Source organism: Pholcus phalangioides, unplaced genomic scaffold (genome assembly GCF_987345545.1).
Source record: "Pholcus phalangioides strain wild (caught in Gottingen) unplaced genomic scaffold, Ppha-v1.0 ptg000019l_1, whole genome shotgun sequence".
Lineage (NCBI taxonomy): Eukaryota > Metazoa > Arthropoda > Arachnida > Araneae > Pholcidae > Pholcus > Pholcus phalangioides.
Window position 1 is genome coordinate 714,467 of NW_028301612.1, and position 12,269 is coordinate 726,735.

General features: G+C 39.5%; 1 protein-coding gene across 1 annotated transcript in view; it reads left to right on the forward strand.

The window, feature by feature from the left end:
* Nucleotides 1-6,497: 6,497 nt before the first annotated feature.
* The window catches only part of LOC149071073 (myotubularin-related protein 10), a 52,182-nt gene continuing 46,410 nt past the window's right edge, over nucleotides 6,498-12,269 (forward strand). Inside the window, exons 1-4 of the mRNA XM_089248257.1 lie at nucleotides 6,498-6,807; nucleotides 8,873-9,064; nucleotides 10,393-10,459; nucleotides 10,698-10,774. Of these exons, the coding sequence (XP_089104383.1) occupies nucleotides 6,679-6,807; nucleotides 8,873-9,064; nucleotides 10,393-10,459; nucleotides 10,698-10,774 (465 nt within the window). The 5' untranslated portion in view covers nucleotides 6,498-6,678. The remainder of the gene's footprint in view (nucleotides 6,808-8,872; nucleotides 9,065-10,392; nucleotides 10,460-10,697; nucleotides 10,775-12,269) is intronic.

Consider the following 12,269-nt stretch of genomic DNA (forward strand, 5'->3'; position numbering starts at 1 on the left):
CACGTGATCTTCCGACGAAGATGTTGGGGTCACTGAGCTATAAGGAAACACTGAGCTATAAGTAGCTGAGCTGAGCTGAATGGAACTTGATTCGCCGGTCCCGCGGCACAATTTTTGATGCCGTTCTACCGGTCTTAACAGTGGGCACAAGAAGTACTTGGCCTATTTTGTTGTGTAAAAGTGTGTGTGATGAATAGTGTGTGTAGCTGTATGTGTAGAAATTTAAGTCAAAATCGGGACTCTAAGCTCGTTTAACAGATTACTTCAGGCAAAATGCCATATCCACAACTGAAAGAGAATTATCATGAGTCACTATAATTATGCACTATAAATGGTCATGCTTTTCGTCAGAGAAGGTAGGTGTCAGCGCCATTTGTTGGGCTGATTTGAGTTGGAGAGTTGTTTGAGTTGGGAGAGGGTTGTTGTTTTTTTTTTTTTTATATATATTGAGCGTTAGCACGTTTGTCCAATTTCCCCCATGGGGAACGGTTCCTGTGCCTGCCTTTGTGCATTTTAGTTTCTTTGCTGGGAGGTTTCTATGCCGCCTCCCTAGCGGTACTCGAAAGATATTTGTTCTCTTTGAGTTCTCAGAGAATATTTGTTCTTTTTTCGCATTTCAGATCAGCGTCATTTCATTGACGCTGATTTTACTTCACTTCCTTTTCCTCACAATAAGGAGCCCGGCAATGATGCAATCTCCATTGACCAAGTGCAAGGCTCTACTTGATTGCGGTACTCAGTATCAGTAGGAATTTTGATTCCACAACGCTTAGGCCTCCACCAGGCGATGGCAAGTCTTCCTATATTTCATTTTCCAGTTGTTTGTATTGTTTTTCAACAGTAATTTCTCGGTTGTTTTTGGCAGTTGGCACTTGAACATGTTCTGTGGTTTCCGTAGACGCTTCACCAAATGAGCCGGGAGCGAGATCCGGTGGACAGGGTCAGTATGGCCAGTTTGAGGGCCAGTTTCCTCAACATGAAGGGGTAGTATGTTTCTTCGCCATGGTTTTTATATTAAATGCAGTTTAAAACGAAAAAATTGAAAGGAGTAATAAATGAATAATGAAACGTGTATTTACACTATTTACAATATATACAATTTGTACATTTACCACGGGCGAAAGCGAACATTCTGCGGCCGTCCATACCTGAGGATAACCGCTGGATTATAATCCACAATTTCAGATAGATGTCGATACTATGAATTTCTGATGATTTCATATTGAGACTCAGCGAGTTTCCTTACGTGATCAAGATACGTATTCGTGCATAGATCCCTTCTCAGATCTGCGTTCCCCATGAACCAACGGGCTCTTGTAAATTTTCGATAGCTTTTGTTTTCGAAGATTTGAAGTGTGTGAACATTTTTCTTTGTGGCGAATGCCCAAACTGGGGCAGCATAGGTGATAATAGGCCTAATTACTGATTTGTACAAGTACATTTTGTTTTTCAGTGAGAGGCCGCTCTTGGGAAAAAAGATTTTATTGAGCATGCCTAGGTTCTTTGTTGCTTTCATACGGACATACTCAGTGTGTGCTTTAAAATCCAGTTTTCTATCAAAGAATACCCCAAGATATTTGATCTGGGGCTTCGGTGCAAGTCTGGCGTTTCCTAGGACAATAAGATGATTAGGTCCCGTTGGTGGGTTGTGTCTCTTGTGAAAACATATGAAGTTGCATTTTTCATGGTTGAGGGCAATATCGGAGTCTGCAATATTTCTCTATCTCGTGCACTGTCTCTTGAAGATTTTCAAAAGCTTTTTGAGGGTCTCTGCAGTTGGTTGAAATTAGCACATCGTCGGCGTACTGACTGATGATGCCCCGTTGAGGCGAGGGGAAATCATTCACGTACAGAGAGAAGAGTTGCGGGCCCAGAACGCTTCCCTGCGGGACAGACGCTCGAACTGTTCTTAAAGTAGATAATGCATCCCCCAATCTGGACTCTGAAGTGACGTTCATTAAGGTAATTTTTGATGAAATAGAAAAATTTTGGTGGGAAATTCATATTGATTAGTTTGAACAGGAGCATGCTGTGATTGGTCCGATCAAACGCCCGCGAGAAATCGAGAGCCAATGAACAGACGTATTCTTTGTAGTTTACGGAATCCATTAGAAATTCTGTCGTACGTAGGAGCTGCGTAATACAAGAGTGTTCCTTTCGAAATCCATGCTGCTCCGCGCGAATCACTGAATTATTGTTGCAGAAATTATTTAATCTTTTAATGTAAATTCTTTCAAATAATTTGCTCAGGTTCGAAAGAAGGCTGATCGGGCGAAAATTTTGGGGGTAAAGGGGATCAGAGTTAGATTTGTGAATTGCTTTTATTATTGCTGTTTTCCAGCAGCTTGGGAAGTAGTTAATTTTGATCATGGCATTGAAGATGTTGACCAATGAATTTCTGATTGAAACGGGGAGAGCTTTTATTGCAAGATTAGAAATTTTATCGTGCCCTGGGGCTTTTTTTGTTTTCAGGAGTTTTATGATCTCGTTTAATTCGGTGATTGACGTGAGCGAAACATCATGTGTCTCAGAAAGGGGAGGGGGATTATTTCTCATGAATTCATCAATTGTATCACGAATGTTTTCTTGTGTTTCGTCGTCTTGTAGTCCGTTTGGAGCAAACTGTTGCTCGAATGTGTCCGCAAAGGATTCTGCAATTTCCGGGGGGGGGGGTGAAAACTATTCTCCCATTTTGCCCGTGAATACGGTTGATAATATTTCCCCTTGGTTTGCAAATTTTTAGGGCCTTCCACACGGACCCGTCTGCTATGTTCACTTCCTCCATGAAGTAATTGAACCTTTCCTGGTTGTATGCTCTTATTTCTGCCCTGATTTCTCTTTCCATCTGGGTCAATCTGATTTTATCGTCTCTCTGTCTGAATCGCTGCCACTTTTTTCTGACTTTGTTTTTTTCCCTAATTTTAGTGAGCAACTCTCTGGAGAGGCCGTACTGGTGTTCGCTTACCTTTATTTTGTTCGTACAGCGGTAGATGGCGTTGTTGACTGTTTCTGTGATAAGCGAGATGCTCTCATCGATGATGGCTACTGACGGATCATTAATCGATATTTCAGGAAACTCTGTGAGTTCATTAGAAAAATTAACCCAATCAGTTTTGTAAATAAAAGGGATTTTTCTTTATATAAGAAATCTATCTTAATTAGTATAGGGTTATGAGAAGAGTCAACAAGCTCAGGGGATGAAATAGAGATGGCAGAATCGATGGTTTTTGCAAGAGCAAAATCGATGACAGAGGAAAGATGCAAAGAAAAGGAAGGAAAGTGGGTGGCTTTTTTAGTAGCAATGATATCAACAACATTGTTTTGGCAGAAGTGGTAGAGTGCAGTGCCTTTAGTTTGATTATATCTGCAGTTCCATGCCTTATGATGCAGATTCCAGTCACCAGCAATTATTGTGGGAGTGTTTGTATTAAATATGTGGGAGAGGAGATTAAGATCAAGATTGTTATTCGGAGGCTTGTAAATTGAAACGAGGTTAATATTAGTGTTATTAACATGAATAGTTATCCCTACCGCTTCCATAGAATTACAGTCAATAAGATCCAGGGGATTAAATGGTATATTATTGCGGATGAACGCAGCCATGCCCCCTCCACGATTGTGCAATCGGTCACGCCTTATGCATTGATAACCAGGAATTTTTATCTTTGTGCTTGGGATCAACCAGGTCTCTTGGCAGAGAAAAACATCCACATTATGTTCAAAGAGGGCTTCTGTTAGTTCTCCAATACTTGGTTTTAAGCTGGTTGCGTTCCAAGAAAAAATTGTTAAAGGTCTTGGAGGCGTAAGATCCGTGTTTCGGTTTTGATTACTAATTGTTGTTATTTTTTGATAGGAAGTCTAGCACTTCAGTTAGGCTTCGGAAGATTTCCGAAAGTTTGTTTTCTTCCTCTATGGGAGGTTTGACAAGATTAGTGATTTTTTGTGTTGAGAGAAGTATTGATTTGATTTCATAATTTACATTTGTTTCGTGTGGGACAAATTCAAGAGACGGGATTGGTTCCACGACTTCTGGCTCGGTAAAGGAGGGGGAGCCAGGTTAGTGTTTACATTATGTAGGTTGGGTTCTTCCCTCACGAGATTTTTCTCTACCTTGGCTATCACTTCATGTAGTACCTTTTCCACTTCCTTTTTGTTTTGTTTTTCGATAGATTTTTCAAGTTCAGTTGCGTACTCATGCTGTTTTAGGGAGTATCCCTTGAAGAGAGGGTGTGGTCCTTTCTTGGTGTAATAATTGGAGATTTTTGTGAAAGCAAGAGAGTTGGGCCTTTCAGTAAGGGGCGTGAACGAGTTGCGTCTTGCTAGTGTAGGGGGAGGGGAGACGACCTCCATGGGGGCGTTTCCCTCTTTCTCATTTGTTTGGGTTTGCTGGCATGGGGATTTGCGTCTGATTATGTCGGCGAATGTTCGTAAGTTTGTGTTTCTTTGTATTTCTGGATCATTTCTTATTATCGCTGGCAGCGAAGGGATAATTAGTCTTCCTGATTCTTGCGACTGTCTTTTCAGTTTAACTGGACAGGCTCCATATGTTGAGCAATGCCTCCCATTGCACAAAAAACATTTTTTGAGATTTATGTTGCCTTTGTTTGGGCAGTCACGACCGCTGTGTAGCTGAGCGCAGAAGGCACAGCGGGGGCGTTCTCGGCAGGATATAGAGCTGTGTCCGAGGCGAAGACAATTACGACATTGCAATGTATTGCGGTTGCCTTTGTACCGCTCTATTTGAACAGAAATGCTTGCTATCTCTGTGATATTAAATATGCCCTTATCTTTAAGGGCAAACTCGACGAGATAGAGCGGGTAATCGAAACCTGTACGGTAGTTCTTCATACGGGAAACCTTGATTACTTCATGCCCTTGCGATAATATGTCATCCGCAATGTCGTCTGGGGGAACATTCACGGGGAGACCCCTGATAACTACCTTTAGATTTTTGTCGTTTTCCAGTTGATAGGTATAGAACCTAAAATTCTTTTCATTGCAGAATCTAGTCACCTTTCTGTAGTCGCTTTCGGAGTAAAATTTGATCGATACCGTTGTTGGTGTTGTTTTTGCGTCTGGGGGGAATTCGCATAGTTTTCTTTTTTCGGCGTAATCTTTTAGCCATCTGGGTCCCCATTCTGAGAGTACTATCGGGGGAATGTTTCTATTTTTCTTTTTGTAGGAAACCGTAGAGAAACCTTCTAAATCGTCATCTTCGATGTCTCCAGCAGTGGGCGTTTCGTCAATGTTTACGTTTCTGATATTGTTTACATTATTGGAGGGGGAGGGGGGCCTCGTCAGTCGATCTGCGCTCTGATTGGCTGGTTGGGTCTGATGTTGGTGCTGATGGTTGTTGTTGACTTTGAGCATCAGAGGGCATTGTGGGAACGTTGTCTGTGTCAGGGAAGAGCTCGCTAGGCAATATGGGAGCCTGGTTGATGCAAGCTATTATGTGTAGGTTACTTTGTGTAAAAGATGTGGCAACGGTTTTCACAAGAGACACGAGAGGATTAGGGTCAAAGCGCTTGCAGAGACCTCTTCAAGCGCTTTGATTAGGGTTATCTCCATGGGACTGGGAGCCATCTTGCTCATAGATGGAGTCCTGAGAACTGTCGAGAAAAGCAAAGGGGAATGCGATTGATTTCTTGTCGGGAGATGGGCTCATCTCATGGGGTCTTTTCCTTTTCCTGGATTTTTCCAGTCTTTTGGCAATACTTTCGGGAGATTTGTCAATTTGAGGCGATTTACGAAAATACAAGGCCATAATATGGCAACAAGGGTCTTCTTTGATCTTCTCAAAAAACTCGCACAGTCCCGATACGAAGGGAGCTGCTGTCTCGGTCTTGAAATCCTCATCACTATTCGCATAGTCGCTATATTTTGCAAGAAGGGTATCGAAAAATTCGGACGTATTACATGCTGCCTCCTCGAGGGCTCCTAGATCCGTTTGTTTATCAAAAAAATATCCCAGCCAGGGTTCGACTAATTCTAAAAAATCATTAATATCCCCCCTCAAAAAGTTCGGTAAAATTATCACGAATATGCACAAATTTCCGCCTTGCGGGACAAAACCTGACCATTATGAAAAGCGCATAATTTTAAGTGACTCACCCGAGATAAAAAGCATCAGCCGGAAATGTATCGTCAGAGCATCTAGCGTAGACGGAGAGAGCTTCGTCGAATGGCTGCTGTATGCGAACATTGAATCGAAAAGTTGAGCTATAAGTAAAGTTTAACTATGTTTACTTATTGCTCAGTGAATTTATTGCGCCAGTTGGCCATAATTCATGAAAATTAGCTATATCTGGCTGAATGTCCCGTTTCTCCTTGAATAAAATATGGTAAGTTGAGTAATCATGAACACTATATCTGATCGCAACATCTTCAGAAAAAGTAACGTATGTTTACGATAGAGTCGTAACTTTGTCGAGAAATAACTTGTTTTTAAGAGATAAATTAGTGTTTACGTTTCAGCTGCTGGAATGGGCTGTGTTTTAATGTGTTTAATGTTCTCTAATTTATTCGTTTCGGCGGAAGTTCTTCATCTCGTAGGCAGCTAATGCTGCTTGAGCTTGGTTCGACCAATCACTGGAAGCTAGTTGTCAAAAATTGGTGTCTAAATAAATAATGACATAATTATTCCACCTCGAGACAATAATTAGAAAAAGTGAGAGAAATATGACAACCAGCTGGTTGAAAGACTTAAAGGATTTGAGTTTAAGGCCACGGAACAGCTCAGTAAAGACTTTTAAATCCTATGTGGACTTTGATGCAAATGCAGTTAATGATATCCCACCCGAAGAAAAGGTTTTTTTTTTTTTATTATCTCTTCCCCCCTCTGTATCTTTTTTTGTGCGCTGTTTATCAGTGTTGAGTTGATCTCTATAAATTTGAGGAATAAAAGAGATAACAATCAATTGTTTAAAAGATGTCTATGTCTGTTTTCCAGTGGCGTTAGGAATACAAACAAATTTGTATCTGTGTGGTCAGAGATTTCCATAATGATGGTATGGTTCTAATGAAAGATTAAGTTTGATATTCCCCGGGAAAGTTGTATCTATAAAATGTAAAAATTATAAATGTTCATCATGTTAAAGATTCACATGCTGCATTGATTTTTTTTATTATGCTGATTCTGTATATGTGCACATGTTAAAACATGGACCAACATGATCTGTTTATACTATTATAAATGGCAGGAATGCAATATGTTCAATGTGCACTAATGAAAAAAAGTCGAACTTATGAATGTTGATCATGTTGAAGATTTGCATGTTGTATTACCATCTTTTTTGCGTCGATTTTCAATGTATGAACATGTTAAAAACTCAGAACAGCATAATTTGTTTATACTAGCGTTTCTTAAATTTTTTCACTCAGAGCTTTTTTTAGTATACAATTTATACAGCAATGCCCTAAGCCTAAAGACCCTCCACAGAGCACTAGTTGACAACCGCTGGTTTATACTATCACAAATGGCAGCAATGCAATGTATTTGGTGTACAGTAATTCAATAGGTTCAATTGGATAATTTCAACATTGCAAACTTGTCTTGAGTTTTCCTATAGTGAAACCTCACTACAATGATACTCGATGTAATGATAAAGAATAGAGCCCTCTACAGTGATATTTTTTTTGGTTTGCAGAGTATCGTTATATCGAGGATTCACATTGTAACTTAATGTAAAAATTGCTTCTTTAATTCAAACTTTAAAATTATTTTGGATAATTAAAAGTTGGAATGAAAAAAATGATTTTAGTATGAGCAAATGTAGTCAAAGCAATAGATTATTTTTCTGGATATTATGCCGAGGTGAACTCTGAAAAGAAAAGTCATCTGGTCTCTGCCAGAAATGAATCGCGGAACCTCATGCAAACCAAGCAACTATATGTACCACTGGGGACACACACAACCCTGGGCATTGGTTTGGGACATTAGTAGCCTCCCTTATTTTCAGAAAATGCCCCTCCCCACAAGTGAACGGTAGAAAGTGAGACAGAAAAGCCATCTCGCTCTCTCTCTGCCATAAAGTAACCCACATGTGGGACTAGAGAAAAAAAGTGAGACAGCGCTATTCTGTCTCCGTCATTTTCTGAAGTTAAGGGAGGTTACTAATGCCTCCACTTCAGCACCTCATGCCACAGTACATGAACTAAGGAAGGCAGGTAGCCAGGCCCGTGTCAGCAGTGGTGTATATGGCCAGCTTGCAATCTCAGCATCATATCCAGAAATGTGAATGAAAGTAGTAGCATGCCATTGAAATGATAAAAAAAAATTTAGGAAAAGATTTGTAATAGATGATCATGAACTGTTTCTGTAAATCAGGCTTTAAGTATGGTCGAAAAATTCTACAGTGATACTGATTTCAGAATGGTGGTAATAATGTAACAGCTCTGAAACAGTGTTATATATTAATCAGGGACCCAACTAGGGGAGGAGGGGTCTGGTGCCCATACACTAGATCAGGAAGGGCCCTGAATTCACTGTTTTCCACTTCAAAATTATGACAGAGGGGCATACCAAAATAGACACTGGCCCCAGGTAACGGAGTAAATTCTCTTTTCTAGTTGTAACCCGTGTCTTAATGCATGGACTTATCTTGCACAGTCCAGGGGTTTCACAAAAATGAGATCTGGTTGAAGTTTTCTAGAGTAAGCATGTAAATTTGCCAAGGAGGGCCTTAGAGGAATCACTTGGCCTGGAAAGGGAGGTCATGATTCTCCTAAGATGGCCCTGTTGTTCCAAAAGTCAAAACTTGAATCGGCCAAGTTTGACCGCATTACTAAAAAATACATGCACCTCATGAAAATTTTTTTCTTCCATTCTAACTAAAACTCAATTTAGTTGCTCATTAATGTGTTTTTCTTATAGTATAGTCCAGACGAACCTCCTGTACCTTATCCATCTCCGTCATTATTACCTGGGGAGCTTGTCATTGCTGAAGCAGAGAATGTGTTGAAGTTTAATGCACTGAGTGAATTAAACAAAGGAATCTCTGGGATTTTGATTTGTACCAACTTTAAATTGAGCTTTTTGACAGCTGAAAACTTCCCTACTGGTTTGGTAATGATTTATTTCTGTTCTTGTTAAAACTACTATTTTTATGCAGCTGCTGTGTTAAATTCATATTTTGAAAATAACATACCTGTGATTTAATTCATGAATAGTATTATCAAAAAATGAACCCTTCAATATCTCCTTGAGATGGGAAATGGGGCATGTCCAGTCCTTCGATGTTCAATTATCAAAGAATGTATTTGCAGTGATATTAATGCAATTTAAGTATCTCACTGAAAGTGCAAGAACATTTTTCATTTAAGTAGCTGATAAGGATTTTGCAACTGTTGTCGTTTCTGACACATAAAAAAAAAATACAAAACACATTCAGCCAGTAATTTATATATTAACATATTATAAAGTTATATAAAAAAAAGGACATATTTTTTGATGGTACCATCTATGAAATCATGCAAGGAAATTATTAAAAATCTTCCACTTCCATATGTTTCTAGAAAACATTTACAATGTAATATGTTAGTTTTCTGCCATTTAACAGCATCAAATCTGTCAGAGACTATTTTTTTATGTACATGTATTAAAAAGTAACAACCTTGAAAAAGAACCTTGATTAAGGGGGGGGGGATATCACCCCTTGGGGGAAAAATGACGGAACATACAGAGAAAGCAATGAAAGCTACATATACACCATGTGACCGTGAGATTTCTCGGGGAATTTATTTTTTTCTGAGAGGGGGTGTAGGGAAGGGGCTTGGAAAACTTTGTTCCATATAAACATCCCAAACCTGTGGCTCACGTGTACCAGGGTGCTCCCTGAAGCATTTAAGAGTTCTTGTATTTTTTTTTTCCATTGCGTTGAAAAATGTGAAAAACTGACCATTTTTCCACCTTATTGCTTCATTTATTTCATTTAACCTGAAAATTCTGTAAGGTCTGTATTCAAAGTTTTGTTATCTCGGCTAGGTATAGTTGTATATATATTCCACATTAGCGTGGATAATCAAGGTCCTATTGTATATCTTAAGTCAGGGCTTGACAAATCGCATGTGCCAACTGAAAAATTATACTGGCACCTAAATTTTTGTTTGTTTACTTTAATAGTCAGAGGATAGCATTAAAATTTTAAAATTTTCAACATCAGCATGAGAAAAATACATCAGGTCCTTAAAAATTGGCAAAAATAAACAAGCTGGAGTGCTATTCTCAGAAAATGCTTGATTCCTAAGAGATTTAGTTATTAACACCTAGATTTTATTTTGTTTCAATTAGTCAAGCTTTGTCTCAAGCCTGTTGTTTATGTCATTTAAAAAATAAATGTGACTTGTAAAAATGCATATTGTTTGTGTTTGATCTATTTATTTCATATCTTTTAGCACCAGCGAAACTTACTGATTGCTGAAAATGATATTTGTCTCATCAATATAGATTCTATTCATCAAGGTAAAATTTGGAGATCATTTCAGATTCAACAATGTTAATATCACATTTATTGTCATTCATTTGTATGGTGTCTTTTATGCAATGCTTTAACAAACAAAGTTTTAAAATTTGAAAAAAAAAACCAATTTCTTTGTTGTCATAAAATTTTATGTGCAAAACATTTATGTAATTGTTTACATACATTATATTTTATTGTGTTTTCAAATGTCATCTCATAAATGTGGCTGCATATTTTCAGTTGTTGGTGGGAAGCGCAAGAAAATATCAGCATCAAACCTTATAGGGAATATTGAGATACTTGAGATTCATTGTAAAGTAAGTTTTCACTCTCAGCAACAATTTTCAATCAGTATGGGAGTTCTTATACAAACAGTTTGATTCTCTCACATTTATTTACTTAATTACTAAATTATTTTATCATAAATATGTTATAGCAAATGAGTTCAACAATCTTTTTTTTTAAACCTCTTGTGAACTTAAAAAAATTATTTTAGAGATGTATGAATCCACTCCCATTTTCTCTTTTGATGTATAATACACTATCTACCAATAAGTATTTGGACACCTGTGATAGAAAAGAAAAACTAACTTTATTCAAAATCAATAGTTGGTAGAGCCTCCACGAGAGGCAATTACAGCGTGAACCCTCCGGGGCATACTTTCCACAAGTCCTTGTGTGTCGGCTAGTGGTATTTTCTTCCACTCGGCTTGGAGAAGACATGTCAGTTCCTTCACCGATTTTGGATGGGTAGGGCACCCCTTAATTCGGCGATCCAACTCGTCCCAGAGGTTCTCGATAGGGTTCAAGTCTGGGCTCTGGGCAGGCCAGTCCATTCGATGAACCCCATTGGCCATACCAAGCCTTGGTTAACCTCGCAGTATGACAGCTGGCATTGTCGTCCTGGAAGTAACAGGATTAACCCCGTAAAACTGCCACAACATAGGAAGCACATTGTCATCCAAAATAGTGCAGTAGGCATCGGCGTTGAGCTTACCATGAATGGGGACCAAGGGTCCCAGTCCATACCAGGAGAAACACCCCCAGACCATAATTCCACCTCCGCCGAACTTGACTGTTGGCACAATGCATTCTGGCAGGAGATGTTCTCCAGGCAGACGCCAGACCCAGACCCTGCCATCCGAACGGTAGAGGGTGAACCTTGATTCGTCGCTCCAAAGAACCCGTTTCCACTGATCTACGGTCCAATTTCGATGTGCTTTGCACCACATTAACCGAGCAACGCGGTTGGACTTTGTGATCAAAGGCTTATGGGCAGCAGCACGACCATGAAAACCAATCAGATGTGCTTCCTTACGGATGGTATTCATTGAAACAATACTCCCGGATGCCTGTTGAAACTCCTCGTGGATGAGGGCCATCGGTTGGGTGCGGTTCTTCCGAATTTCTCTGGACAGCACCCGTCGGTCTCTATCTCCCAGTTTCGTTGGTCTGTCGACTCGGGGCAAATTCCGACAATCACAGCTCACCTTCCACTTCTTAATCACATAGGCCACTGTCGATTTTGGGTACTTCAGCTCGCTAGATATGTCCCTTAAGTCGAGTATGACGATTATGACGTATTATGACGATATGTCATAATCGTCTTCGCCGTCGTTGGGAACGGACGTGCTATTATCGCGCTCCGCTCACCGACACGCCAGTGCGCCATTTTGTGTCTTTCTTTGTGTTTTTCTTCGTTCTCGTGAGTTTTACTTAGCGTGTTGTTTATTTTTGGGTCATATTCTGCGGTGATTTTCTTTTTTTTTTAGCGCACGTTGGATTGTGAGATAAGTGGTTTTTTTTTTTTAT